The sequence below is a fragment of the Aptenodytes forsteri genome, unplaced genomic scaffold (assembly GCF_000699145.1).
Source record: "Aptenodytes forsteri isolate BGI_AS27 unplaced genomic scaffold, ASM69914v1 Scaffold252, whole genome shotgun sequence".
Lineage (NCBI taxonomy): Eukaryota > Metazoa > Chordata > Aves > Sphenisciformes > Spheniscidae > Aptenodytes > Aptenodytes forsteri.
The window spans coordinates 2,124,822-2,150,246 of NW_008794281.1; the positions used below are offsets into that span (position 1 = coordinate 2,124,822).

At 41.6% G+C, this 25,425-nt stretch overlaps 1 protein-coding gene across 1 annotated transcript; it reads left to right on the top strand.

The window, feature by feature from the left end:
* The first annotated feature begins 1,146 nt into the window (after positions 1 to 1,146).
* NAT10 (N-acetyltransferase 10) lies at positions 1,147 to 24,697 on the top strand. Its single transcript, XM_009286613.1, has 27 exons — positions 1,147 to 1,235; positions 1,910 to 2,081; positions 2,378 to 2,500; positions 3,268 to 3,329; positions 4,411 to 4,525; positions 5,888 to 5,995; positions 6,879 to 7,012; positions 7,384 to 7,477; positions 7,853 to 7,951; positions 8,518 to 8,654; positions 9,176 to 9,300; positions 9,608 to 9,758; positions 10,236 to 10,332; positions 11,105 to 11,221; positions 12,172 to 12,273; positions 12,363 to 12,437; positions 13,034 to 13,150; positions 13,378 to 13,511; positions 15,541 to 15,589; positions 16,238 to 16,331; positions 16,424 to 16,534; positions 17,673 to 17,845; positions 18,357 to 18,476; positions 19,475 to 19,573; positions 19,988 to 20,061; positions 22,632 to 22,715; positions 24,236 to 24,697. The coding sequence occupies exons 1-27, from the start codon at positions 1,162 to 1,164 to the stop codon at positions 24,327 to 24,329; spliced, it is 2,934 nt and encodes a 977-aa protein (XP_009284888.1). The 5' UTR covers positions 1,147 to 1,161; the 3' UTR covers positions 24,330 to 24,697.
* Positions 24,698 to 25,425: the final 728 nt, after the last annotated feature.

Sequence of the window (25,425 nt, forward strand, 5' to 3'; positions counted from 1 at the left end):
CTCTGTGAAGCAAGTGGTGAAACCCGCGGGGAGTAGGGCAGAGCAATGGCGTGCCTCAGCCCGCGGCCTGTGCCGAGTAACTCACCGCGGCGCAGAAACCCGAAGGGGCGTTAGAAAAGGCTTCGGAGACTTTGTCCTTCAACGTCTCCCGTTCGAGAAGCTCGCGAATATTAAATAAAAGCGAGTGCAGGCAAATCAGAATTCTTTTTTTTTTTTAAACTGGGGCAGAAGATGTTTAATTTTCTGGCTAGCAGGAGCTTCTTTCCTATCTCAGTTCTGTGGTGAGATGTTACGGTCTTGCGCTCGAGCCGTGTTTCACGTGCCGAGTCATCTTGCAGATGTCACCACACCAGAACTTGGACTGGACCTACCCGGTAACGTTGTACGGAAGAAATCAGCCACTAAACTCGTTTCTCTTCAGGGACTCGAGAGTTGTGTTTTTCAAGTGGAAAGGGGAAGAACAGCATGGTAAAACTTAACTTTTTAGGATAAATCAACTCAGTTAGCTCCAGTTCCTGGGGGAGTGAAATAAACTAGTTTTAAAAAAACTTGGAAAATAATGAGTTGAGCAGGTGGCAGTACAAGAAGGTTGTCGCTAATTTACTGCTGAAGTGGACAGGTGAGTTCTGGTGGGACATCTCCTGAGTCTGGCTGCGTTCAGTGTTTTCACTGATGAGTTGGAGTCCAGAGCAGCAAGTGTGCTTACTGAACGCGCAGGCTACGCAGCAGCGAGGTGGGTTGCCAAACCCGCTAGAGGATTAAAATTCAAAATGAAACCTCGTTAAATTGTAGAAGAAGTCTGAAATACATTGTGCAAAATCTATACTAAGAGACAAATACTAGGAATTGTGTTTAGCCTGGAATAATCGCCTTCTGTTTGTACAGTTGTTAGCAGTTCTGCTAAAGAAGAGTGCCAAGGGAACGGTAGATATTATTTAGTGTCTTCGGTGCCGTGCAGCCCTGGAGAAGGCACAGACACACAGGTCTGTGTGTAACCTTCACAAAATGTCAAGGGATCCTTCTGTTTTGCACAGGGTTGGTTGGTAGAAAACGTAGCTGTAAAATCAAGTCTGGAAAAATATTTTGCTCTTCGACGTTAGCTTGCGGATACAGTTGTTCATGAACGTTTCTGTGTTTTGGCAGGTGGTTATACTTCATCACATGTTGTCTAAAGCAACCGTAAAGGCCAGACCCTCTGTCCTATGGTGTTACAAAAAGGAGCTGGGCTTTAGCAGGTAAGGTACTTCTTGTGTCTCATGCTGCGGTCGCTGCTCTGTGTGAAGCAAAAGCTTCGTGACTGGTCTGCTGAGCGTAGGTTGCGTGATTTGGTTGTAAGGAGAAATGAGATTAGTTCTTGGAGGAGCTATAGGAAGTTTGGTCTTCCAGAACTAAAATTTGGCTTCTGTAATACAGTTGACATCAGCACTAGGTACTTATGGTTTCTTTCTGTAGCTCTAACGCTAACCCTGTTGTCCTGGACCAATCTCTCCCTCACCTTTTTAACCTCAAAAGGCCAAAACTTTAATTCCTCAGCTTTTTAGCCTCAATAATACTTAGGACTGAATGCAGATTAAGCATTAGAATGCCTTCATTTTGAAAAAGTTTGAAATTTTGATTCTTAGATTTGTGTGCATGCTTACAGTCTGCACACAGAGTCAGGAAGGAAGCATTCCCTGAAACTGCGTGATTCCAACCAAGCAGTTTCTTGCACAAACAGCTGGTTCGGTGTGATATCCACCACTTTGGGCTGCAGGCATGTGGGAACATACCATGAAAGCAGCAAGTGTGATCCAAGCGTTTTTTTCCTTGGAGGCTGCGCTCTGACTTCCAGTTAGACTTGAACGTAGGCCTGAATGCACTTTTCTCAGAACTTTTTCTAAGAAAACTTCTGTGTAATTTTGTTCTCCAGCCACCGGAAGAAGAGGATGAGACAACTACAGAAGAAGATTAAAAGCGGAACTTTAAACATAAAGGATGATGATCCTTTTGAGTTATTTATAGCAGCCACAAACATTCGCTACTGCTATTACAATGAAACTCATAAGATTCTTGGAAACACTTTTGGCATGTGCGTACTTCAGGTAAGGAGTTAAACTTTTGACTTAAAAAGGACATTACACTAGTATTAATTGCTTTCAGTTTAAACGCTGCAGGAATAGTATTTGTTGCTTCTGTTATTTCAATTATGATGGCCTTATGTGTCTTTTACAACTTTTATGAGGATGAGGTAGCCTTGCTGGTAGAATTTTAATGGGACGTCGGTTCATGCAAACATTAAGCGTGAATTAAACTTTGAGAAATAATGTTTTTGGATTTTCTGTTCCTTTTAGTAGGTGCTAGTTGCACTGGTGAACTCTAGGCAACTTTTATTTTCTAGGATTTTGAAGCCTTGACTCCAAACCTGCTAGCTAGAACTGTTGAAACAGTAGAAGGGGGTGGAATTGTGGTGATTCTCCTGAGAACTATGAACTCACTGAAGCAGCTCTATACAATGACCATGGTACGTTCAACGTAATGTGTCTGTTTTATATAAGCAGGTACATCGTGGTGATGCTAAGTTCTGCCTTTGTTATGGGCTATGGCCTTCCTTCCATCATCTTCCCTGCTCCTTCATTCATTTATGATTGAATGTCTTGTGCTTAGGCAGTTCTGCCAACCCCTGTGTCTTGAAATGCTGCTAGGTTACAAGGAAGAAACACCTGTCATTCACAAACGTAACTGTGTTCTTTTGTTTCACAATAGTTTTGGAAAGTATTTATGCTATCTACCTGTTTAACAGAAAGTTAAGTAAAAAATAGGCCTTTTGAGTGTTTTGTGACCTGTTGCTAGGTGAGATTAGCTTCACAACTACTGTATATTTCTAGATATGAACTACTCATACTGAGTTTACTTACACCTACAACAGGAACTGTTTCCATTAGTAATAATGCCAGTAGGTGAATTAAAGTGATAGACTATTTTTTCTTAGCATCCCCAAGGTGTTTGAAATGTTCTGTACCTGGCAGAGTTGACTCTGAAGCCTTTAAGTAAGATCATTGTGAAAAGTATTGGTGGGAAAAATACATTTTTAACAAGTATCTGGAAAATGTGGATGTTTCACAACAAACAGAAAATCGGAATCCTGTCTGGGATGCGGTGTTGATGGAAAGGGAGACTGTAATCCACAAGAGTGGAAAAGAAGTTGGATTGTCCCATGAGCAACGATCTTGTAAAATATCACTGTTACCGCTGTTCCTTCTCCAGATTGACTTCTTCTTTTTGTTTCAGGATGTACACTCTCGATATAGAACAGAGGCACACCAGGACGTGGTAGGGCGGTTTAATGAGAGGTAGGTTATTAAGAGAGTAAAGGATCTAGGCTGTATGCCCAAGAAAAGGATCTGGAACAACGTCATGTGTTCCTATTAGGAAAGCATCCTACCGGTTTGCGTTGGAATAGGGCTTCTTGGCCGCTTCAGTGACGTTTTTATGTACTGTTCTGGAAATGAATACAGTTTGTTGTTGGAGGGATTGTGTACAAAATTTTGGGATATGTTACAAGGGATATATGCAAATAGGCCCAAACTTGTGAACTGTTCTGAGTCCCTTTCTTGTAACGCTCTGTAGAAACATATGCTCCAGATGCACCGAAGTTCAGATACGTATTGCTCCACTGTAAAACATAAAACTGCTTAGCGTGGAGTATTCTCTGTGGTTTTAGAAGTGTCTTGTAAAGGTGTTTTCTCTGCTTTTGTTGTATAGAATAAGCAGCTCTTATTGAGTGAGTGAGCCCTAGCTCTAGCCATGGGAAGATTGCAGAAATCGTTCTTTAGCATGCAGGTGGTTACGTGATGTCAGAAATTAGAAGGATGAATAAGCCAGCACTGACTGCAGTCTTTGGGGTCAGCGCTTGTCACAGCTGCTGTGGATTCACGTCTTACACTTTTATGCGGCTACCTCCCACTTAAATGCTCTCTTGGTAGATCGTCTTTAGTTAGCGTTCTTCTTTGGAGACCTCCTGGTAAGTGGATACCTGTTCTGCGTAGATGATCCTGATTTTATGGTAAGAGGCATACTGCCAGTTGTGTGAACGTGTCGTAGCTCATCTGTAAGTAGCTGTAGCTGTAGCTGTACATACTATGTCTGGGTTTAGAAAAGAGTTTAAATTAACTACCAAAATGCAATTGTGTCGCTCCTGTTTTTACTGATTTGCCTTTGCTTGACTGCCCAGGTTCATTCTGTCTCTGGCCTCGTGCAAGAATTGCATCGTGATTGATGATCAGCTGAATATCTTGCCCATCTCCAGTCACGTTGCAAACATCGCACCTGTTCCCATGCTATGTCTGGGTTTAGAAAAGAGTTTAAATTAACTACCAAAATGCAATTGTGTCGCTCCTGTTTTTACTGATTTGCCTTTGCTTGACTGCCCAGGTTCATTCTGTCTCTGGCCTCGTGCAAGAATTGCATCGTGATTGATGATCAGCTGAATATCTTGCCCATCTCCAGTCACGTTGCAAACATCGCACCTGTTCCACCACAGTCGCAGGTCAGTAAGCAACGTCAGCCGTTTTTCCTTGGAAGAAGTTGGTCTGAGTTGACCACGGTGTGTTAAAGATCTAAAAAAGAGGGAGCTTTCCTTTCACCCTGATTTATATCAAATAATGGTCTTGCAGAGAGGAAGTAGAATGTTCTGCAAAAATTATACCTGGTATGGGTGAAGCATGGGAAGCTGTCTCTTCTTTCCTCCTTGGGTTTTTTTCTGTCACAGCTTTTTTTTTTGTGCTTGCCTGTATTTATTGATTTTGCTGTATTGCTGTTTAGCCTAGCAAGGTGGAGCTTAATTGCTGTGGTTGCTGTTTCAGAAGTGCATAGAGAGATTTCAAGCTCATGGACAGTTGGGACGAGACAAATAAAAAGACCTTTTGACAGTTGGAGGGCGGGCAAACACTTTGGAAATAAGTATATTGCAAGCTCAGGAGACACCTGATACCTAGATGCTGTGGTAGTTGTTTCAATTTCTGAGTTACGCATGCCACATCTCAGGAAATATTCACTGAATATAAGCCAGACATACAGCTTGCACTGTTAGAAATGCATCCTTTTATCACTTTCAGTTGTAGACTGAAGTAAAATGGAACCAGTTTTAAATAGAAATCTTTACACTTTTGAACTGTTTTGTGTGGCCTAAGAAATACCAGTAGAGGTTCTGTCGGAGATGGTAAAAACATTTTAACAGGGCACTGATTTTAAAAAACAAACCAAACCAAACCCCCCTTAGCATTGTAACAATATTGACAGCAGCACAAATGCTTGTCTGTTGGATGGATAGACTGATGCCTTTGGAATTTTAAGTGACAATAAGGAAAATCAGAATTCATTTCCATTTAAAATTGATTGCTTTTGTGTCCCAAGTTTATTGTTTGGCTTTGAAAATCTAGATATTGGTTTGAAAACTGATCTATTGCTGCTGCAGTAGTTTTTCCCCCTAATGGCAATATGCACACCTCGTATGATGGGTATAACAAAGATCATAAAATTCTGGTACAGCCTGAAGATTGAAAAAGGAATTAAATCCTTCAGAAAATTTGTCCATGGTCTCTTCCTCCTAGCAGTGCCATTCTCCCGTTACCATGTACTGAAAAATCCTTTCCTTTTTTCCTCCGAGCTTGGGGAAGCCAAGGTACCCACCTCTTGTGTAACCATTCTCCTGAAGATGCATTAAAATTGAAGTGTTAAATATCTGTCCATGTAAATTTTTCTGTTTCTAGGGAGTATATTCAACTTTTGGTAACATTTCCTTTCAGATAGCTTTCTCTGCCTGATAAAAGATACCAGAAGACATCACAAAGGTATAATTGTGCCACAGTGTCCTTTACTAATCCTGTTACGGTAAATCCTGTGCTTATAGGAAGATAGCCTCCGGCCGCAGGACTTGGAGCTGAAAGAACTGAAGGAGAGCTTGCAGGATACACAGCCTGTGGGAGTCTTGGTGGATGGCTGTAAAACCCTGGATCAGGTTGGTGTGGTGTTTAAATTTGAGATACTCTGTGCTTGGCAGCTCACCTTAGGTACTGATGTTTGTGTCTCATCTTGCACGTAATCACATCTGAGCGTGAACAGTGATGGGGGGGATCTTAGAGAATTTCCTTGAAAAATTGATTGGACATGGTAGCTCAACGACAGTATCAGTGATTTTCTTCATGAAGTTGAGAATAAGTGGAAGGACTAGAATGGAGACAGGAAGCTGTGCTGGAGAAGTCCACATTTAAAAAGATGATGAGCTCTCAGGGTTTGAAATAAGCAGGAAACTTAACCTGAAGTTTCTGCTCAGTTTAGTTCTGAACAGAAGTTGAAAATCCGTGTCACGTTTTAATATGCCCCTATTCCTGCCTCCCTTACACTTTTTTTACTCCAATTTGAGAATCGCTGGCTAGTGCAAGTGAAGGCCCTATTGCAGTTGTCTTTCCTGTTTCGGAGTGTCCACTGAGAAGTTGCAGTTCAGCCTGGTGGCTCCCAGAGCTGTGCAACTGCTTCAGCCCTTTTATAGTAGGTCTTCTCACTGCCCAGGTATGTTCATCTTCCTCCTCTGAGAGCAGCGTGCCTCTTCCCGTCTTGCTGAATATACTCTGTGGTCAGTGGCATGGAGGTAGTAATTGAGAATTGCTGTACTGATTGTTGATCTGTGTTTTGACCTGAATAATTTCAAGAACTCTCAGTGGGTCAAGATTACCACTTCTTGCACATTATTTGTCTGGGTTTTAAATGTTCAGCTCTCCCGTATTGTCTTTTCTTTCTTCCTGTTCTAGGAAAGAAGACACGTACTGGTGGTAAGTATAAGTAATGCTGAAAGCAATTTCAACGCAGCTGATTTTTGATTTCTCTTTTTTTCTGATCATCAGGCAAAAGCAGTTCTAAAATTTATTGAAGCCATTTCTGAGAAGACTCTGCGGAGCACTGTGGCATTAACAGCAGCCAGGGGACGTGGTAAATCTGCTGCTTTGGGACTGGCTATTGCTGGAGCAGTAGCTTTTGGGTGAGTGATCCCCCCCAGTCTCCCAGGCTTTATTTGCATCCATGAGTTTTTAAAAAAAAAAAAAAAAGATGACAGGAGCTGAATATATTTGTAATTTCCAGTCCTACATCACTCTTTTTTATTCTTCTTACATCTTTTGATAGCTGCACACACTGATATTCAACTTTTTCTATTTTATGGTAATAAGAAAACCTCAGTCTTTAAAAATCAAAATAATCACACATAAATTGCGATATGTGTCTAAGGGAATCTGCAGTGTTTTGGTTATTAGGTGGAATCAACCCCTCATATAAAGAAAACATTCTACTTAGTATGTATATGTAAAACTTGTTAGAAAAAGAGTTAAACTCTTGTTTTATTTTTCTGTGCAGTTACTCCAATATCTTTGTCACATCTCCAAGCCCTGATAACCTTCACACTCTCTTTGAGTTCATTTTTAAAGGCTTTGATGCACTGCAGTACCAGGTGAGGAGAGCAGACTATTTTACAATACTGTCACAGCACTCCTGTTTAGGAGGGGCTTTGCATCTCATCTGTGGTTTTTGGTTACATACCTTGGCTACCAGGCTTTTTAGTGATGTTCTGCAAAAATTAATCATAGCACATTTATGTTTCCTTCTCTATTTTTAAGTTGGGTAAATCGGTTTCTTTGTGAAATAGTTTTTAACATAAGTAAATAATTTCCCAGTTCTCAGGCCTCTGAAGCTTTTGTTATAAGAGTTTTTAACTAAAATCTGAAATAACAGTGTACTCTTAGTGAGCTTATTTTGATGATAATGGTAAACAGTATTTTTCTTAGATCTTGGCTTGTTCGTACTGTGTAACAATGTTTTCTTTCAGGAACATCTGGACTATGAGATTGTTCAGTCTTTAAATCCGGAGTTTAACAAGGCTGTTGTCAGAGTGAATGTGTTCAAGGAGCACAGACAGACCATTCAGGTAACTGGCCTCTTTTGCACTCTTGCCTTTCTACTTTTTGTTCCTGACTGTTGGCTTTACCGTTGCTGTAGTTGTTTTGATTTTAAGCGTGTTCATTTTATGTGATGTGTAACTGTCCTGGTTGATTTTGCTTTAAGGCAGACCTTTTCTTCTGGTGAGTGACTTTCATAAAATACCTTATTTCCTTCTGTGAATAACTTGTAGATTACAAAGCTGCCTTGGTAATTGCTTGTGGGTTTCTTCTTGAAACAAAAGCAAAGGAAGGTGAAAGAAGCAGTGAAGGAAGAGCATATGTTTCTAGTGATTAGATTTCCTTTATTTTCATGATGTCTGCAGATACATTTGTGTGGAAATGCGCAAAACAAGATGTGTGACCCAGTCCTTGTTAGGGTAACGTGAACCCTCTCCTAGCTGTTTGTTTTCATGTCTCAGTCTCTGGCTTGATGGTCATGGAGAACAGGGACAAGAAACAGCTTTTCAGGGCTCCGGCTTTGCCAACTCTGACATTTCCCCAATTCCCAGACAAGCTGCTGTTGACAATGACGGTGTCCTCTCATTCCTTGCAGTACATACACCCTGCTGATTCTGTGAAACTGGGTCAAGCTGAACTGGTTGTGATTGATGAAGCTGCCGCCATTCCTCTACCCCTGGTGAAAAACCTGCTAGGCCCTTACCTTGTTTTCATGGCTTCTACAATCAACGGGTAAGGCTTGAGCAGCAACTGTCTACCTGGGAAAGCAGTTGTGCAAGTGCCAGTGGACTATTTCTTATCTACAGTACTTTTTTTATGACACACTATTACATCAAGTCATGCTAATTCTTGATCTGTCGTGGAACTGCTCCTTAAAATAACCGAGTCCGTACTTGAACTTGCTGCTTTCCTTTGGTTCCACTGTGGATTCATTAAGTGTTTGACTTGCACCTCTTCTGTTCTGCTACAAGGAGCCAAATACATAAACAAGATTCTGCAGCCTGTTAGGAGAGAGGGAAGAATGATGTCTTCCTTCCAATATGGTGAGACTAAGAAAGTGTCAGGGTAGGCTGCCCTGTCCTACGTGCGCAAGAACACCAAAAGGCAGCGATTCTCACAGATGGTTGGGGCCCACACAGGCCTCCGAACGGCACGTAGCTCTGGATGGCAGCCTAGTTCTGTGCTGGAGCTTCCCTGCGGCTCAGGATTGCTGTTTGGTTATTTGCTTCAGACCTTTGTCTTCTGCTTTTCAGGTATGAGGGTACTGGTCGATCACTGTCTCTGAAGCTCATTCAGCAGCTCCGTCAACAGAGTGCACAAACCCAAGTCACCATGACAGCAGAGAACAAATCTACGGCTACAGCTAAACTCACCTCAGGTACTCCGTTGTATTCTGCACTGTGGTGCCTAACCATGATCTCTGGTGCTGCTGATTGGCAAGCCCTGTGGGTATCCCATGCGTCCATGTGCTTTGCAGCTGTAGGAGGGTAGTGGTATGGGGAAATGAAGGAACTCTCCTCTGTTTTTTCCTCATGATTTTCAGATGTAAAAGCTTTTAAGGGATGAAAGCTATGCGAGTAATCATTTTCTGATCTCCTGGGAGGCCTTCAAAGGACACTGATCCTATTGGATTCTTTGCTAGCTGTAACTTCCAACACTAGGTGTTCTCTGAAATCTGTTTGCAGCTCGTACACTGCATGAAGTCTCCCTCCATGAGTCAATCAGATATGCCCCTGGTGACCCAGTTGAAAAGTGGCTAAATGATCTGCTGTGTTTGGACTGTCTCAGCATCACCAGAATTATCTCCGGCTGCCCGCTGCCTGAGACTTGTGACCTGTATCCTTACTCAAATGTTGGGCTCTGATCAAGATGCATTGCTTGCAGGTGAAGGAGGCTTTTTCAAGCTGATTAATAGTGGGTTCTCCAGCTAATGTGATAACCTCAGCACATGATCTTTCGGCAAGTCTATTAAGACCACACTTCTGGAGTTGAGCTCTTACCGCTGCCTTATAAGACTGGTGGTACGTGTTACCAGGAGATGAGCAAACTCCAGTTTTACTGCAGAGACAATCCTAAGGAAGGGTTGAATGAAGGGAAGTCCTTGTTGGAGTTACAAAACTTTAGCTTTACAGATGAAGGGTATGAAAGCTATGAATGCTGCCCAAAGTCATTCATTCTTGTAGATAGAGCTGTAGAGTCTAAGAGCACAAGCCAGCATGTAGCCCAAGGCTGTACTGAACATATTACTCCTAAACCAACAAGGAGCTTTTTCCTCGTTTCCAAGGAGGTTGTTTCCTTAACCCCTGTGTTTAGATACTACGTAAATAGAGACACACTTTTTTGTTACCACAGAGCATCAGAAGTTTTTCTGCAGAGACTGATGGCCCTCTATGTGGCTTCACACTATAAGGTAAAGCTTGTGCTACTTCTATCCAGATTTCAGCTAGTAATTTTGTGGCGGGAGCAGTGCTTGTTACGACAGTCTAATCGAATTGGCCTAACTGAGGTTTCTGAACAGCTTCAGTTGCTTCCTGTTGTATGCAGATCCGTATTCTTTCTCTGAGAAGACGTCTGCCTTGGTCTGGGCTGAATATACTGGATTTACAGATACCTGGAATATTTTTGTCTTGAGAAATTCTGGAGACTAAATTCTAGACGAGCCTACAAGCTTGTCAGAACAGTATCAGTGATGAACCTCTTTTGCAGTTCTCTTTACCGTATTCTAGTAGCCTCAAGTTAACCAAAAGAGTAGTACCATTGTACTACTGAAAAGAGTAATAATTCATCTCAAGGTTTCAAGACCATGTGTGACTAGTAAATGTGAGTGGTGAAGTCCTTAAGTACTGAAGTACTGAGTACTAAAAATCTGACACTTAAAATTACTTAAGGTTTGGTAGATTAAGAGATAAATAGCTATATAAAAATAGAAAGTTCAGTTCCGTACATATTAAAGCAAGAAGTTTCACTTGAAAAAAACCAGATGCTGTCTGGTAGTGTAACAGCCATGAGCTGGCCTGTGAGCTTCTTCATCCATCAGTATTGTACTAGTTCCAAGTTTCTTAATAGCCCTAAATTCAGAAAATGAAGGATTGTTTAGAAGTCAGCTACTAACATTGCACTGGACTTTGAAGGTCTTCTCATGGAATAATTCTTCAACTTTCTGATATGTCTTTATCCTCCAGAACTCACCCAATGACCTCCAGATGCTATCCGATGCACCTGCCCATCATCTTTTTTGCCTTTTGCCACCTGTTCCACCTACCCAGAATTCGTTACCAGAAGTACTTGCTGTTGTTCAGGTAAGAGAGCAGCACGCATCTGTGAAGCGAACTCTTCAGTAATGAAGCAGTACACTGCAGTGAGACGGTGTACTATCAGTGTACTATCTAGGAGTAGATGGTAGCTTAGGGCTGTGTTTTTGTGTGTTATGATGGTGTATTATGGCCGTTTTTTCCCCCCCACTTTCTTTCGTTAACACTAATTGCTGTGTAAGTACATTGTGATGCTGATCCTTTCACATAGACCTTCCAGTCTCCACCATGTGTTTGTGCTGAGAAGCCTTCTGAGGAGCTGAACTACTGCTTCAGGAGATGACTTTGTCCTCCCATTTCAACTTCCTGCAAGGAGAGCTGGTTCACTGGTTCACTCTGCTTATCCCATGTTTCTAGCATTCCTTTTATTTGCAATAGACCTGCAAAAATACAAACTGCTCAGATGTACATGCTTAGAGATGTAGAAATATTTCAGCCCTTGGCTGTTGGGTATCTGACTGTATGCTTCCTTCCTTAAGAACACAGATTCTTAATTATCTGTGTTCGATGCAGCTGTTTAAATCTACTGTTTCTTAAAAGAAAAAGCCCCATTTACATGAAAAATATATGACATTTAAAGAGAAATATTGCTGGGACAAGCTTTTATGCTTGCTGTTGATGGACTACAGAAAATGCATAGAGCGCTTTCTATGCTTTAATCTCTTCAGGCTTCTGTTGCACCATAGTGTACCGCCTGCTGCGTCAGATGACCCTGGCTGGCCCGCTGGTGTGCTTTCCGAGACAGGGCTTGTAGGGGCAGAGCCTGTTTGTTGGCACATACATGTTTGCTCATCATGTTGCAGAGCAGGGATCCCACGAAATGTCAATACTGCATAATGGACTCGGCAACTGAGTATAAATTTTGATTCTGCTGTAGTGGAGTGACTGTAGGAGAAAACACTTTTACTCCATTAATGGTCTTTTACCTTTTCTGGCAGGTGTGCATGGAGGGAGAGATCTCTCGCCAGTCTATCATGAACAGCCTTTCTAGGGGAAAGAAAGCTTCTGGTGATCTTATTCCCTGGACCATTTCAGAGCAGGTGAATCATTTGGCTGTGTACTCACACCCAAGATCTATTTCCAGAGTACCCGTTTGTGTTCTTTAAACTGACTCTTGTCTCTTATGCAGTTCCAAGATCCGGACTTCGGGGGCCTCTCTGGTGGGCGTGTCGTTCGTATTGCAGTTCATCCGGATTATCAGGGGGTAAAGTATTTTGGAACCCAGTTACTGTGAATAGTCAGCAGTGGTACTGTGAGAATGGCTGTACAGGCAGAATTCAAGAACAGGACAAACATTTCAATTGCTCCAGTTTTCAGCATTTTAAGCTTGGGGACTGAGCCAGCGGTAGTACCAGAATGAGGTCAGGCGCACAGAAATGGTCAGATGCCACAGCAGGCTGGGGTGGGTAGCAGACCAGTGCTCCTGTCATTGCTGGCATGCTACAATGCTGCCTAGTATCCCAAGCAGCGGTATACGATCAAGATCCAGTGATACTTATTGTGAGATTACCAAATTCTCACGCTGGTGTTTGGCATTTTCTGAGTGCCAGAGTTAAGCACCAAGAATTATTACAAAGTCCTGAACTACCAGCTGGGCTCTCATTGTGATTTCGGATATCCGGGTTCTGTAGTGTCCTTCTCCATGGAGCTGCTATGTAGCAAAGAAAATGCATTTTTGCAGGGACTGAGTGATCTCTGCACTGATGATTGTTAATGAGTTTGTAAGGGGAGAATGTTGTTGCCCTGTGTTAAAAACTAGATACATCTTTTTGCTTATAGCGTGTTGTTCCGACTTCACAGATGGGCTATGGCAGCAGAGCTCTGACTTTACTGCAGATGTACTACGAAGGCAAATTTCCATGTTTGGAAGAAAAAACAATTCAAAAGCCAAAAGAAATTGCAACTGTAAGCAGTGAGGTATGGAGCTCAGTGCATTTCTTGTATTTTCTGTTGTGCTAAGCTGTTGGGTTTTTCACTGTAAGTCTCAGTAATGATTTCTCTGTGTAAGGAGGAAAACACTCATATTTATTTTTTATACAGAATAAGGAGGAAACACTCATATTTATTTTTTATACAGAATAAGAGATTTAATTTGCAGATTTCTGTGAGGATTGCTACTAACCTATTTCCACTTTCTCTTTCAGACTGTTAGTTTATTAGAAGAGGTTGTGACACCTCGGAAAGACTTGCCTCCTTTACTTCTCAAACTAAGTGAGAGACAAGCTGAAAACCTAGACTATCTAGGGGTATCTTATGGCCTAACACCGAGATTACTCAAGTAAGACATTATTCTATTTGCTAGTTACATCCAGTGCAAAAATATAACTATATAAATTAGATATAGTAAAGTAATATCTATTATCTATAACAGATATAAATAATGTATATAGATATAGATGCAGATATTTTAGCCCTTGGACATTATCTTTATCTCTGCATGCTTCACTTGGTTTCTAAAACTGGGACAGGTCCAAGCCCACTTCTCCTGTAAGACCTTTCCTTGATGTACAGTAGGCCTGATCCTAAGTGCATCCTTCAGGGTAGTTTCTCCTCAAACTCCTTCTGAGGGAAAACCCATTCCTTCTTGGTTGTCTCTGTGACCCTTCTAAACAGTTAGTTAGCTTTAAATGCTCAGTTTTTCCAGGCTAGAGAAGTAACAACAGCCTGTAATAAGTAGGGAGAAGTTAAATACTACTTCCTGTGACCTGTAGAAGCTTGAGCTGCTGCTGACTTCAAAGCTAGTTGTTAGTTTCCCGAGTAATGTAAATGCTTTTCACCAGCAACTGCAGCTGCTTCTTGCTTTTCTTACCATGGAGGAACTGAGTTACTGCAACTGTAAATCATTTATTAATTTTTCTTACCGTTTTACCTGCACTTTACAACATAGTTTTATATAAAAGCATACAATTTTATAATAAATGCTAACTTTTTTAATATTATCAAATTCTACAAAATATCTAGGTTTCTGAGGCTTTCTTAGCCATAGTGTGGGAAGTGGTGAATTCATAGTTTGGGAGACAGTTTCACAATAATGCAGAATTCTTCCTGTCGCTAGCCTAAAAGCAAAGCAGTCATTTATCACCTAAAACCTTGGTTCCTTGCTGGCCTGCCCCCACTTACAGAGGACCTAGGGTGCTGTACGAGCACATGAGATGAAACTGAGTTCAACAGAAGAAGTAAGAGCGGTGGAGGCCAATTTGTGACTGACCCAGTCAGAACAATGTTAGACAGCTATGTGCGATTTGGCATTTCAGATACGGAGACTGTAGCCTGTTTTGTTCCATGGCAAGCATGCTGCAAAGTTCATGCCAAAATGCGATGGTGAATTGTTTAGCTGTGCAGGAGAGCATCAGAACTGAATGGTTACTGTGAAATAGTCTTAATCTTTGCAAATTATAAAGCAAATGGTTCAGATGTCTTTATTTGAATGATCCCTCTTGGGGCAGAGCGGGAGAATAAAGTGTTTTACTACTTCTTTTTTTAATTATTTGTTAGCTGTGGTGGGATGGATAAAAGAAGGACGAATAGTGGGGTAGGGAGAGGCTGGGGTGCACATGTAGGGCTTCCTGCTGAAATTTTGCAACATCCTGCACAGCTGATGAGTAGTCATCCCATGGCCTGTGGAGGTAGGTTGCCAGTGACAGTTGCTCTGGGGCCTGGCTTCTTTCTTTTGTCTGGGACGCCATATGTTTGGTCTCAGCAGGTCTTTTTACACTAGTCCTCCTTTTACTGGGCAAAATGAATTGTAGGATCAGTTCACAACTAAGATGCAAGAAAGAACAGGAGGATGGAAAGGGATGTCAGCAGGATTTTGCTGATCCGTCTGGGATTCTCTCTGGTCCACAAGTGATTATCTGAAACCTGGAAGTTGCCAGGGAAAATCATCATTCACTGAGGAAGAGCAGAGACTCTGAAGTAAACTGTAAATCCTCAGGCCCTCCCCAGGGTATCCCTTAGGAGTCTGTGATATTATTGGTCAAAACCTGTTTGCCTGTTTTTAAAGGAGGTCCTGGAAGCATGTCAAATACAGTAACGCTTGTATCATGTCTCTCAGTTTTTGAAAGTTTGTTCATTTCTTGATATCACAATCATCGTTTTTCACTCCCCAAAGTTAGACCCTCCGTCAGTTTGACTGCTGTTACTACCTTCTGTCAGTGTTCATTTTCATTAGCTGGTGGGGTGTGACTTTTGCCTAGTTTTCAACCATTGCTCTTGTACGGTCGATAGATTGCATTTAACCACAAGTATTATTGTAGAGTCAACAGCTCCATAATTCTCAGTGCATTTTCTCTTTTCCCTTTCCCCAGGTTTTGGAAACGTGCTGGATTTGTGCCAGTTTATCTAAGGCAGACACCAGTAAGTAGCGTACTGTTTCTGAATGAAATCCAGCCCTATTGAAAGCACTGGGCATCTTTCCATTAGCTTCTGTAAGATGTGATTTGGGCAGGAAAGTTTTCTGAGACTACGTTTGGGGTTTGGTTTATGTTCATTTTTGTTCTTTGGGCCTATAGTTAGCTAATGGAGTAAAGTTTTAGGGTTGTGAATGTGGTCTTCTAAGTAGTTTGCACTTAAAAATTAAAGCAAAGGTGCAGCTGTTGAGGGTTATTAATGTGCTCATTGCTAAAATATGCAAGTGGCCCTTGAACTGACTGCTCTTGTTTTTTCAAGGTGTTTACAAAAACAGCACCAGCAGCTACAGTGCTTTTGGAGAGAATAATTTGTTTGTCCCGTGTCACTGCATTTTTCTTTTTGTTTTTCTCGCTCTTGAGCTGTACCTGGAATTTGCAATACTGGTGACTACTGGTTACCTCAAGAAGCCAAGATCCCTCAGCGCTGGGATTTACCAAATTCTAGAAGTTCATAGGTTTTACTTTAGGTAGTGGTGATCAGTAGCAGTTGATACATGAGTTGTTGTTGTTGGTTTTGAAGACCTTTGCCTTCTTCAGTTGAGCACAGACTGCAAAAGGTTCACGGGGATGATGGGGAATATATCTTATTTATTAGAATGACCTGACTGGTGAGCATTCGTGCATCATGCTGAAGATGCTGAATGAAGAGGACACTGAACAGGAGCCTTGGCTTACTGCCTTCTGGAAAGGTAACTTAGATTTTGCCAACGCTAGAAGAATCTTCTGGCATATTTATTCTAGAGGTTCACAGGAGTCATTTAATAATCATCTTGTCCTATAGATTTTAGGAGGCGGTTCCTTTCTCTGCTTTCCTACCAGTTCAGCACGTTCTCTCCCTCGTTGGCATTGAATATTCTACAGAACAAAAATATCAAACAGCAGCCACAACCACGTGAGTACCCTGGCTCACAAGTTAGATTGCAGTTTAAAGTCTATGTATATGTTTATCAGAGTTCTCGAACACATGCATTATATGATGTCTCTTGTGAAGTGCCGTGAATTGCTCTTGGTCAGTTACCGTGTTTTGTTCCTATTATCCAGGAAAACGCTTGTATTTCTAAGTAAAAGCTAAAAGGACATTTTCTGCCACTGAAAACGGGCAGTGGTGGTTTTTTGGTGTGGGGGTTTTTTCCCCGCTTTTTTGATCTAAGATTTAAGTAACCCAAAATTAGAGGGCTCTTGACTGTAACAGCTAAATGCATGACAAAACATGGATGGATACTGACACCTGCCATATCCAGTATGGAATTAAAAGGGAAGCCTTGAATAGCAAGGGTCAGTAGGCAGAGCAGCTTGCTTAGGATCTTAGGAAGAACGTTGTCATCAGAAATTTGGAAAACGGAATGTGATGTCTTTCTAAGAGAGAGGCTTTAGTTCAACTGCATGTTATTGGGCTCAGTGCAGCACTTGTTGGGGGAAGCACACAGGTGGTATAAAAGAAGGGGCCAGACAAGACAGTTCTAACAGTCCCTTCTGGCTTAAAAGCAAATTGCTGTTTTCTCAGTATGCCTAACAGAGGGGAGCCCTCTTGAGAGAACTTGGTAATCTGTGTCTTGTGGGGTTTTAGCATCTGTCTTGGTGAAAGAGTTTTGGTTGCTGCTACATGGGAACAAAGCTCTTTAACAGCAAAACCAGTGTAAGACAGTTAAAGACTGGGTGAACTGTGTTTCTCAACACTCTCTGTTTTCAGTCTCTCTGGCATCTTTGAGTTGATATGCTGGTCTGTTTTGACAGTTGCAATGTTTTTCTTACGGGCGTTCTGAAAAGACTTGGAATAACCAAGCCAGTCTGAATAGCAGTGTTGTACCTTTTTCTTATGGGCGTACGTCTGTCTGAAAAGACTTGGAATAACCAAGCCAGTCTGAATAGCAGTGTTGTACCTAGTGTGTCGCATTCTGAAGTGTGTTGGGAAGTGAACCTGTGGGATAGCAGTTGGCCTTTACTCAATGACATGAAAAGGAACTTGTTAAATAGTGAGATCCTGGATAGCTATGAAGAACAGTCTTGACATTGTTGTCTTTTTATTGTAGCCATCAGCCGTGCTGAATTAGAATCAGTTTTCATCCCATATGACCTGAAGAGATTAGAGATGTACTCTCGCAACATGGTGGACTATCATCTCATCATGGATATGGTACCTGCCATTGCCAGGATGTTTTTTCTCAACCAGATGGGTGATATCTCTCTCTCTGCTGCACAGTCGGTATGTATCACTGTGAGAACAAGCCATGCTTCACCTCTCTTTGTATAGATATTTGGAATAGTTTCCTGTTTCATGTCATCTTTAAAAAAAGACTTTGCTTCTTTTGTAGTCCTCTTCATGATTTCCCCTGCTTGTGTAGTGTTCTTCCACCTTTAGCGTTTACTTTGAATAAAATTTGTAGGGATCATACTCTGTTGTGTGTTCAGTGAAGTACTCCATGCATTTATAATATGGTGTGAACCGTGGCTTAAAAACCCCTCAAAATCTTCTGGCTCTTGAACTGTACTTCGGGAGAAAGGTATTCATCTGTACTAAGTAGGGAATGGCAGCTGCCATCTACAGAATGATTTAGGGGTGTTCCAGTGTATCTGAGCAAAGCTTCAGCTTGTACCAGAGAAGCCTTGTACTACTTGAGTAGAGCGAGGACTTGGTAAAATGTAGGGAGTGTGGAGGGTATTATATACTTGTATTTGCTCTAAAAGCCTCTATAACTGAAATGTCATCTCCTCAGGCCCTTTTTCTGGGGATTGGCCTACAGCATAAATCTCTGGACCAACTGGAGAAGGAGGTAGAACTGCCCAGCAGTCAGTTGATGGGCCTCTTCAACAGAATCGTCCGCAAAGTGGTTCAGGTAATAGCGTCATGACAAGCTTTGTCTTGGTTCTAGTGGACCAAAGTGTGATTCCAATACTGAGCCTGGCACTAATAGAAGGCTGAGTCAGAACTGCGTATCTTTAACATGTCCCAAATAATGGACTGTAAACTTCTTTGTAAGATGGGAAAATCCCAGTGGAAAAGGCAGGTATTTATGGCATTGATTTATATAGTGTTTTCCCAGATAATAGCGCTTGTCTTACGGTTTTAAATGTTGATATGTCCTGACCAAAATGCTGAGCCTACAACCCATGTTGCCAGCTGAGCCTGAGCCATTTGTTTATGATTGTTCACTGCACTGGTGGCATCTCAACTTTTCTTGAAAAAAAACTTTTCCAATGTCATTTAGAGGTAGACTTGAAGTCCAGTGAAATAATTGGAACGTTTTGGACCTGGTTTTCTTTCTCTCTACTGTCTATGATGAAGTGAGTAACGTGATGAGTTATCAGATGGTGAGACGGACAGAATGCTTGCCAACTGCTTGCAATTGCTTGCTGAGTCTGGGGCCTCTAGTTCTTGAGGATCAGGATACGGCGGCAAAGCTTCTGCAGTCTGGCATAGGTTTGGAGAGGCGATTTGCTCGGCATAACACCCTTATAATTATCTTGAAGAAAATAACATTAAAACCCCAAATATGCAGCTTCTAGCTGCAAATGTTAATCAAATGATGCTGTATTAAAAAAGTATGTTGTAAATTACAAGTTTCCTACGTTTATGCGAGTGACATTGAGTGCTGACTGATTTTAGTTCTATACTTTTTATAAAAGCTGTATATAATTCTGCCTTTAGGAAGCAGCCATAGCTTTTTATTTCAGTATGATGGAATGCATGCATCAGAAATAAACAACTGCCTGATCATATTTGCAAGGTTAGAAGAGTTTCATGGGGACAGACAGCATTTCGTATTTATTTTAAAGCAATAACCTAGAAGAAGCATCAGCAAGTCTTACATGTGTTGGCTTACTTCATTTTCAGTTGTTCAACACAGTCCAGGAAAAAGCTGTGGAGGAGCAGATGGTGGCAACAAAGGATATTGTAATGGAGCCAACACTGAAATCTTTAAGTGACGATTTGGTAATTATGAACTTTCTTCTTGATACATGTGTAAACACTTCATGGAGTTCCCTTGAGTGTAGAAGCCTTGTAATCTAAATTTTCTTGGATGGAAAGAATTCCACATCAGGTCTGTCACTTTATGGTAGTTAAAACCTGACAGCTTTGAGTTACATGCTTGCAGTCATGCTTTGTTAACCTGCTATACAGATTTCTCGCAGAACCTACTAAGATGTTCTCGGAGTTATATATTACAAGTATATGTATACAAATAACATAAAAATGCAATTATATAAAAGAGAGAAGCTTTTCAGGATCATCTGGTATTTGTTTTGGGGGATGTACTTCTTTTTCAGTGGGAAAGGTGTTTTCTTTGCACTACATGGTCACTGTTGCACTTGAACTTAATGCATCTGCTGTGCTGTCCTGTTGCAGGAAGAAGCCGCAAAGGAATTCCAAGAAAAACACAAGCAAGAAGTGGGGAAGCTGAAGGAAATGGACCTTACACAGTAAGAATTTATCTGTATGAGTCTCAAATCCAGTTTTCCCCTGATATCTGTTTGAATGTTGGGTCACTCGAGCATCTTGCTGAGACTTGTACACAAGGCTGTAGTTGCAGTATCACAATCTCAAACCATCAATAAATGAGAAGTAGCAGTGGGTGTTTTCAACAGTGGCCAGGTAAGATAAGCATATGCTGCTACGCTAACGGAAACTTGGAGTATTGTGTGCCTGACAGCCAGTAACTTAGTCTTCATCAGCTCTGTTAGCAGCTGCTTTGTTTCACACTCAAAACATCCTTTCCAGTATGAATTAAATTCAGTAACAACTTCTGTTCAAGGCCATTCGCCTGTTTACCTCAGCACATGAATTCATTGCCTGAGAAGTGTGTCATACTCCCAAGTGTGAACTTACTGACTTTTCTGCTGGTATTTTGGACAGAAAGCAAAAGGTTTCGAGTTAGCAGATCACAGCTGATCAGCAGTGAGATCTGTCTGTCTGTGGAACTGTAGAACAGAGTTGTTGTTAGAATTGGGGCTGGCTCGTCGTTACAGTGCTGCAAACAGAAGATGTGCTGCAAACAGGAATGCTGTATCAATTCTCAGCTCTGTCCCAGTGCCTCTGGCATGAGCTTGAGCACATTCTTCTTTTACATCAGTTCTCTTTTGGCACTTAAATGGTAAATTATTCATGGCAGTAGCTCTTACTATGTATCTGTGTGTCAGTCTTGATCCTGGCTGTGTACGGTATGTATATGATACATATGTAAGTTATGTATGTAAGTTATATAGTTCTATAATGTGGAGTAATAAAGCAAGCTGCCTGGCTGTGGACTGTTTCTAATTTTACAGTTTCCTGTACTTCTAGAAATAGTCATTAGTTTCCTCAAACCAGGATACCCGGGTCCTGTTTGCTATCCAGCTCAGCTGTGTGTGCAACTCCAGTGAAAATAGTACCTGGCTAATTTTAATATTCTCTTCTTTAACCAAAAAAAAACCCATCAAAACCCCAAACCAACAGAAAAAGAACAACCAACCAGAGCTGCTTTTACTAACTACAGTTTGCACGGATGCCTTTTAACTGCTGTAGAGCTGGACAATTTGTAGGATACTGAGTTGCTGAACCAGCAATTTACTTGAAGTGTCAGCAGATGTCTCTTTTTCTGGACCAACAGGAGTTACACATGCCACCGATCCTCTCCCTTCTCTCTCTCCTCCTCCCACTTTTTGTCTTATAAATCCTGTTTACTATACTGACATCCCAGAGAAGTTGTCTCTTTTGGCTCTAGATTAATCTCCGTTAAATCTGAGAAAAGGAATAAAAGCTTCTCTGAATCTTTGGTTGTCTTGTTTGAAGGAAGGACAAAAATGGATGTGATTTAAAGTGACTTGCAAGTCAGTCACATTAGGAAAACAATATAACCAGAATTTTTTAAAAGTTTTAATTCCATTTTTTAGTGTTGATAGTGTTACATACCTGTTCGTCATTTTGGACCGTGTTCCCTTTTTTTCCCACCCAGAAAGAGATTTCTGTTCTCCTCCATGAAGACATAGAGACAAAAATCTATTTTGAACACTTTTCAATACAGGTTATAGAAAACTAATAGAGGAGACAGAGCTGTTTGATTTGAAAAGGCTTTGTCCAGTATTGTTCAGCCTTGTATGAACAAAGGCTGGTCTATTCTAAATCTCTAAGAACTTGAGATGGAGAGCAACCACGCAATTTTGCTACATGACTGCTTTGCCTAGTTAAATTTGTATGTAATTTCCAGGGTACTTGAACACCCAGACAAGGGGCACAGAACATGAGCTTATTTGAATAGCAATTGTTCTCTTAATTTCTCTTTTCAAAAGAAAGCTGCGGATCTCCAGTTTTTCCCGGATTGATGCAGAAAAACTGTACCATTCAAGCGTACCGCTGGCCTAAGAGCAGCTGCTAATTTAGCGAACTTTCCATTACAAGCCATTGCTTTTTGCATCTTCTTCCTTTACTGCCACAACCGTCCTTCTCCTCTTTTTTTGGAGGAGGGAAAAAGTAAAAAAGCCCTCAAGCTTTTATAAAGAAATCCATATAGTGAATATAGCTCTGATTGTGGTTGTCAGGCTTAAAGCTGTGGTGACTGAAGGTCTATCTTTTGAGAAATCCAGTGGGCAAAGTAGAGGTATACACCACTGCTATGGAAAGTATAACCTTTGTGGCCTTACTTGTTGCTTTCATAACAGATGTACTCTACTCGGCACTCGGCTTTTCTGACGAGAGGCTTTCCTAGAACAGTTTTGTGATGTTTACAATAGGGGCTCCTGAGAGAACTTCAGTCGATGCTGACCAGCTTTGGATGGGGACAATTGTTGGGTGCTGTTGACGTAGTTTGGACTGAGTCTGCTGACAGTCTGGTGACAAGCCATTGTATCCCTTTGCCAGTCTAGTTTTGTATGCATTTCCAAATACTCATTCGGTTGGGTGCTGACGCAGTGGCTTTGTTCGTAGAGTAGTGTGTGCCTGACAATATAATCACCTTACTTTTTTTTACTTTGTGCTAGCAATTTTACTTGGATTTTCCTTTACCTTTTTCACCTAGATATATTATCCGGGGTGACGACGAAGAATGGAATGAGGTGCTGAGCAAAGCAGGACAGAACGCTTCCGTCGTCAGTTTGAAAAGGTTAAGGAAGTTGAAATGTCTCTCTGGTCTTTCCTGCTGGCTTTATTATAACGTTTTTCAAAAGAGCGAAGCTGAAGAGTTAAATGCACATCAAATGAACGTAGCGTCCCTGATAGATTCTCAGTTTTCCTGGAGAAATCGGGGTGTGAGCACGTGAGAGCTCTACTGGGTACTCCGTGGTTCCTCTAACGGCAAGACTGCTGCTGCAAATTCTGTGTTGCTCTAGAGTATAGTCCTGTCTTCATGTCACTTAGTTGCTTACTGTAACTTTTTCCTGTTGACATGATTAAGTCTTGATCCTGATCATGCACAGAAGTTGGTACTATTTCTCCCTTGGGTCACTTTTAAAGAAAGAACTCATTCCACATAACTGTCCCATTTGCTTTGGGAGCTAACACTGGGGGGGGAGCCTATCATAGTCCCATTGGAGAAAATGCAAATTCAGGGAAGAAGAATTCTTCCAAATGTGAGCTTAAGCCTGCAAAATACTGAGTCTGCGTTTCTGCAATTATTCCTTCCTCATCCATCTTCTTTCTTCTACCTAGCCAGCAGCGTCTTTCCTCTTTTCCTTGGGGTTTTATAGTTGAGACTTGCCTGCTTGCTTATTTCCCCCTCCTGGGGTGCCTGACAGCTGAAGTAATTATGTGATCTCTGTTCCACCCTTCATATATTCATGGTTTTTTTTTCATGAATGCTGGAAGCTGTGAGTTTCCAGAAGCCTTACAGGAATGAGAGAGTCTTGTCAGTGCTTATAAAGATTGGAGCTCTGTCATGTTTGCTCTAGTCAGAAAATGCAAATTCAGGGAAGAAGAATTCTTCCAAATGTGAGCTTAAGCCTGCAAAATACTGAGTCTGCGTTTCTGCAATTCCTTCCTTTCCATCCATCTTCTTTCTTCTACCTAGCCAGCACGGCGTCTTTCCTCTTTTCCTTGGGGTTTTATAGTTGAGACTTGCCTGCTTGCTTATTTCCCCTTCCTGGGGTGCCTGACAGCTGAAGTAATTATGTGATCTCTGTTCCACCCTTCATATATTCATGGTTTTTTTTTCATGAATGCTGGAAGCTGTGAGTTTCCAGAAGCCTTACAGGAATGAGAGAGTCTTGTCAGTGCTTATAAAGATTGGAGCTCTGTCATGTTTGCTCTAGTCAGAATCTAGTGCAGGAACAAAATTGTATACTTAAAACTGTCAGTGGTAATGTTTTTTCTAGGTACTCTAAATTCCAGATGCCCTATATGAATTGCCTTTAGGACACATAAAGTCTTGAAAAGCAACGACAAGAGCTGAAGGTCAAGATCTTATGGGATTCAAATTGGGTTAGAGAATCTGAAGACTCTAGTAAATCTAGGCCATACTCTTGTTCGTGCTTTCTCTAGCACCAGTTTAAATGACCCAAGAAATGGGAAGTATTTTCTCCCAACCACGTATCTATGTAGACCCTCGCCCCCCTTTTACAACAAAAATTTCCCAGCTGGATGGGAATCTAGTGTACTCTTAACAGATATTTTCTTCCTGTTTCCCAGTGAGAAGAAGAGAAAATTAGAAACAGCAAGAGGACCCAAGCAACAGAAGAAATTTAAGAAGACTAAAGATATAAAGCAGAAGTGGAAGAAATGACTTTAAAGCCAATCAGTGAACTTGAATTAACAAGCGACGGGTCTGTACTTAAGAAGTACTATTCTCCTTTAAATCAAAAGACTTTCTTTTGGGGGGTGAGAGCTGGAGGGAAGGAAAAGCCTTAGAGGCATTTTTAAAGTGCTTGCGTTACGGGAAGTACAGTGACACTGCCAGGAGACAGTCTATGCAGATTTTTTATGAAGTGTGACTGCAGAGCTTGAGCGAGGCACTGTGCAGCACACTGGGATATTATGAGGGTGCTTTAGCAGCTACAGAGTTTCCATTCAAAGAGGGCAGATCAATCTGTGAACTTTCCCGCATCTTAATGGTTGGTGTCTTTATTAAAAAAGAGTTTGGACCATGAAGGATAGAAACGTGTTAGGCTTTGGTATGTGACTCTACCTTTTAGCACCGCAGCACATCTTGATGTATGCGGCTACTGGTTCAGTAGTACTACCGCTCCTTTGTAGCGTGAGGGGGTTTTTGGTGTGAACGGCAACTGACTTTTTATTTGGGGCTGGCTATTCAGTGAGCACTAACCATGTTGTCAGTTCAGACTCACGATTTGGTCCTTGCTCACAGGAGGTCAGGGTATACAATGAACACTTCTATTTTGGAAGGTAGTCTATAGTTCCTGCTTACTGTGCCCCTCAAGCAGCTGTAATAAAGGCTGCTCTTTTGCATTCACACTTGCTCACAAGGTCTCAACATTCCCATAGCTCAGTAATTTACATTTCCTAGTTCTCAAGCAGGGTAGCATGATTAACAGGTGCTGGGGAAGCTGCTTTGGCCATTCCATCTCCCTGCTATCTGCTGACCTAGAGCTGCTGCTTGGCTTTGTTGGAAAGTTTTGTGTTAAGGTTGCCAGGAAATCGGCACTATCATACTGACACCTGGTCTTAGTGATCTTCTCTTTGAGCTCGGGGGCCAGCTGAGCAGGCAAGCCACTGAACTCCCCAGCTCTGCTACTGGCAATAAATACGTACCGGTCTGGAGCTGGGACTTTCTGTGACGGCATACTCTAGGTCCGGTGCCTGTCAAGACTCCAGAGGCTTCAAAACCAGGGCAGACCTTTGACACAGAATGTCCCTGTCCC

What these genes read in the sequence shown, in the direction of transcription:
- NAT10 (XM_009286613.1), top strand. Translation starts at nt 1,162, where the DNA reads ATGTTGTCTAAAGCAACCGTAAAGGCCAGACCCTCTGTCCTATGGTGT. An exon ending in AGCACAGACAGACCATTCAG is followed by an intron (nt 7,952 to 8,517) that starts GTAACTGGCCTC and finishes CATTCCTTGCAG; the next exon opens with TACATACACCCTGCTGATTC. An exon ending in GCTTACTGCCTTCTGGAAAG is followed by an intron (nt 16,332 to 16,423) that starts GTAACTTAGATT and finishes CTTGTCCTATAG; the next exon opens with ATTTTAGGAGGCGGTTCCTT.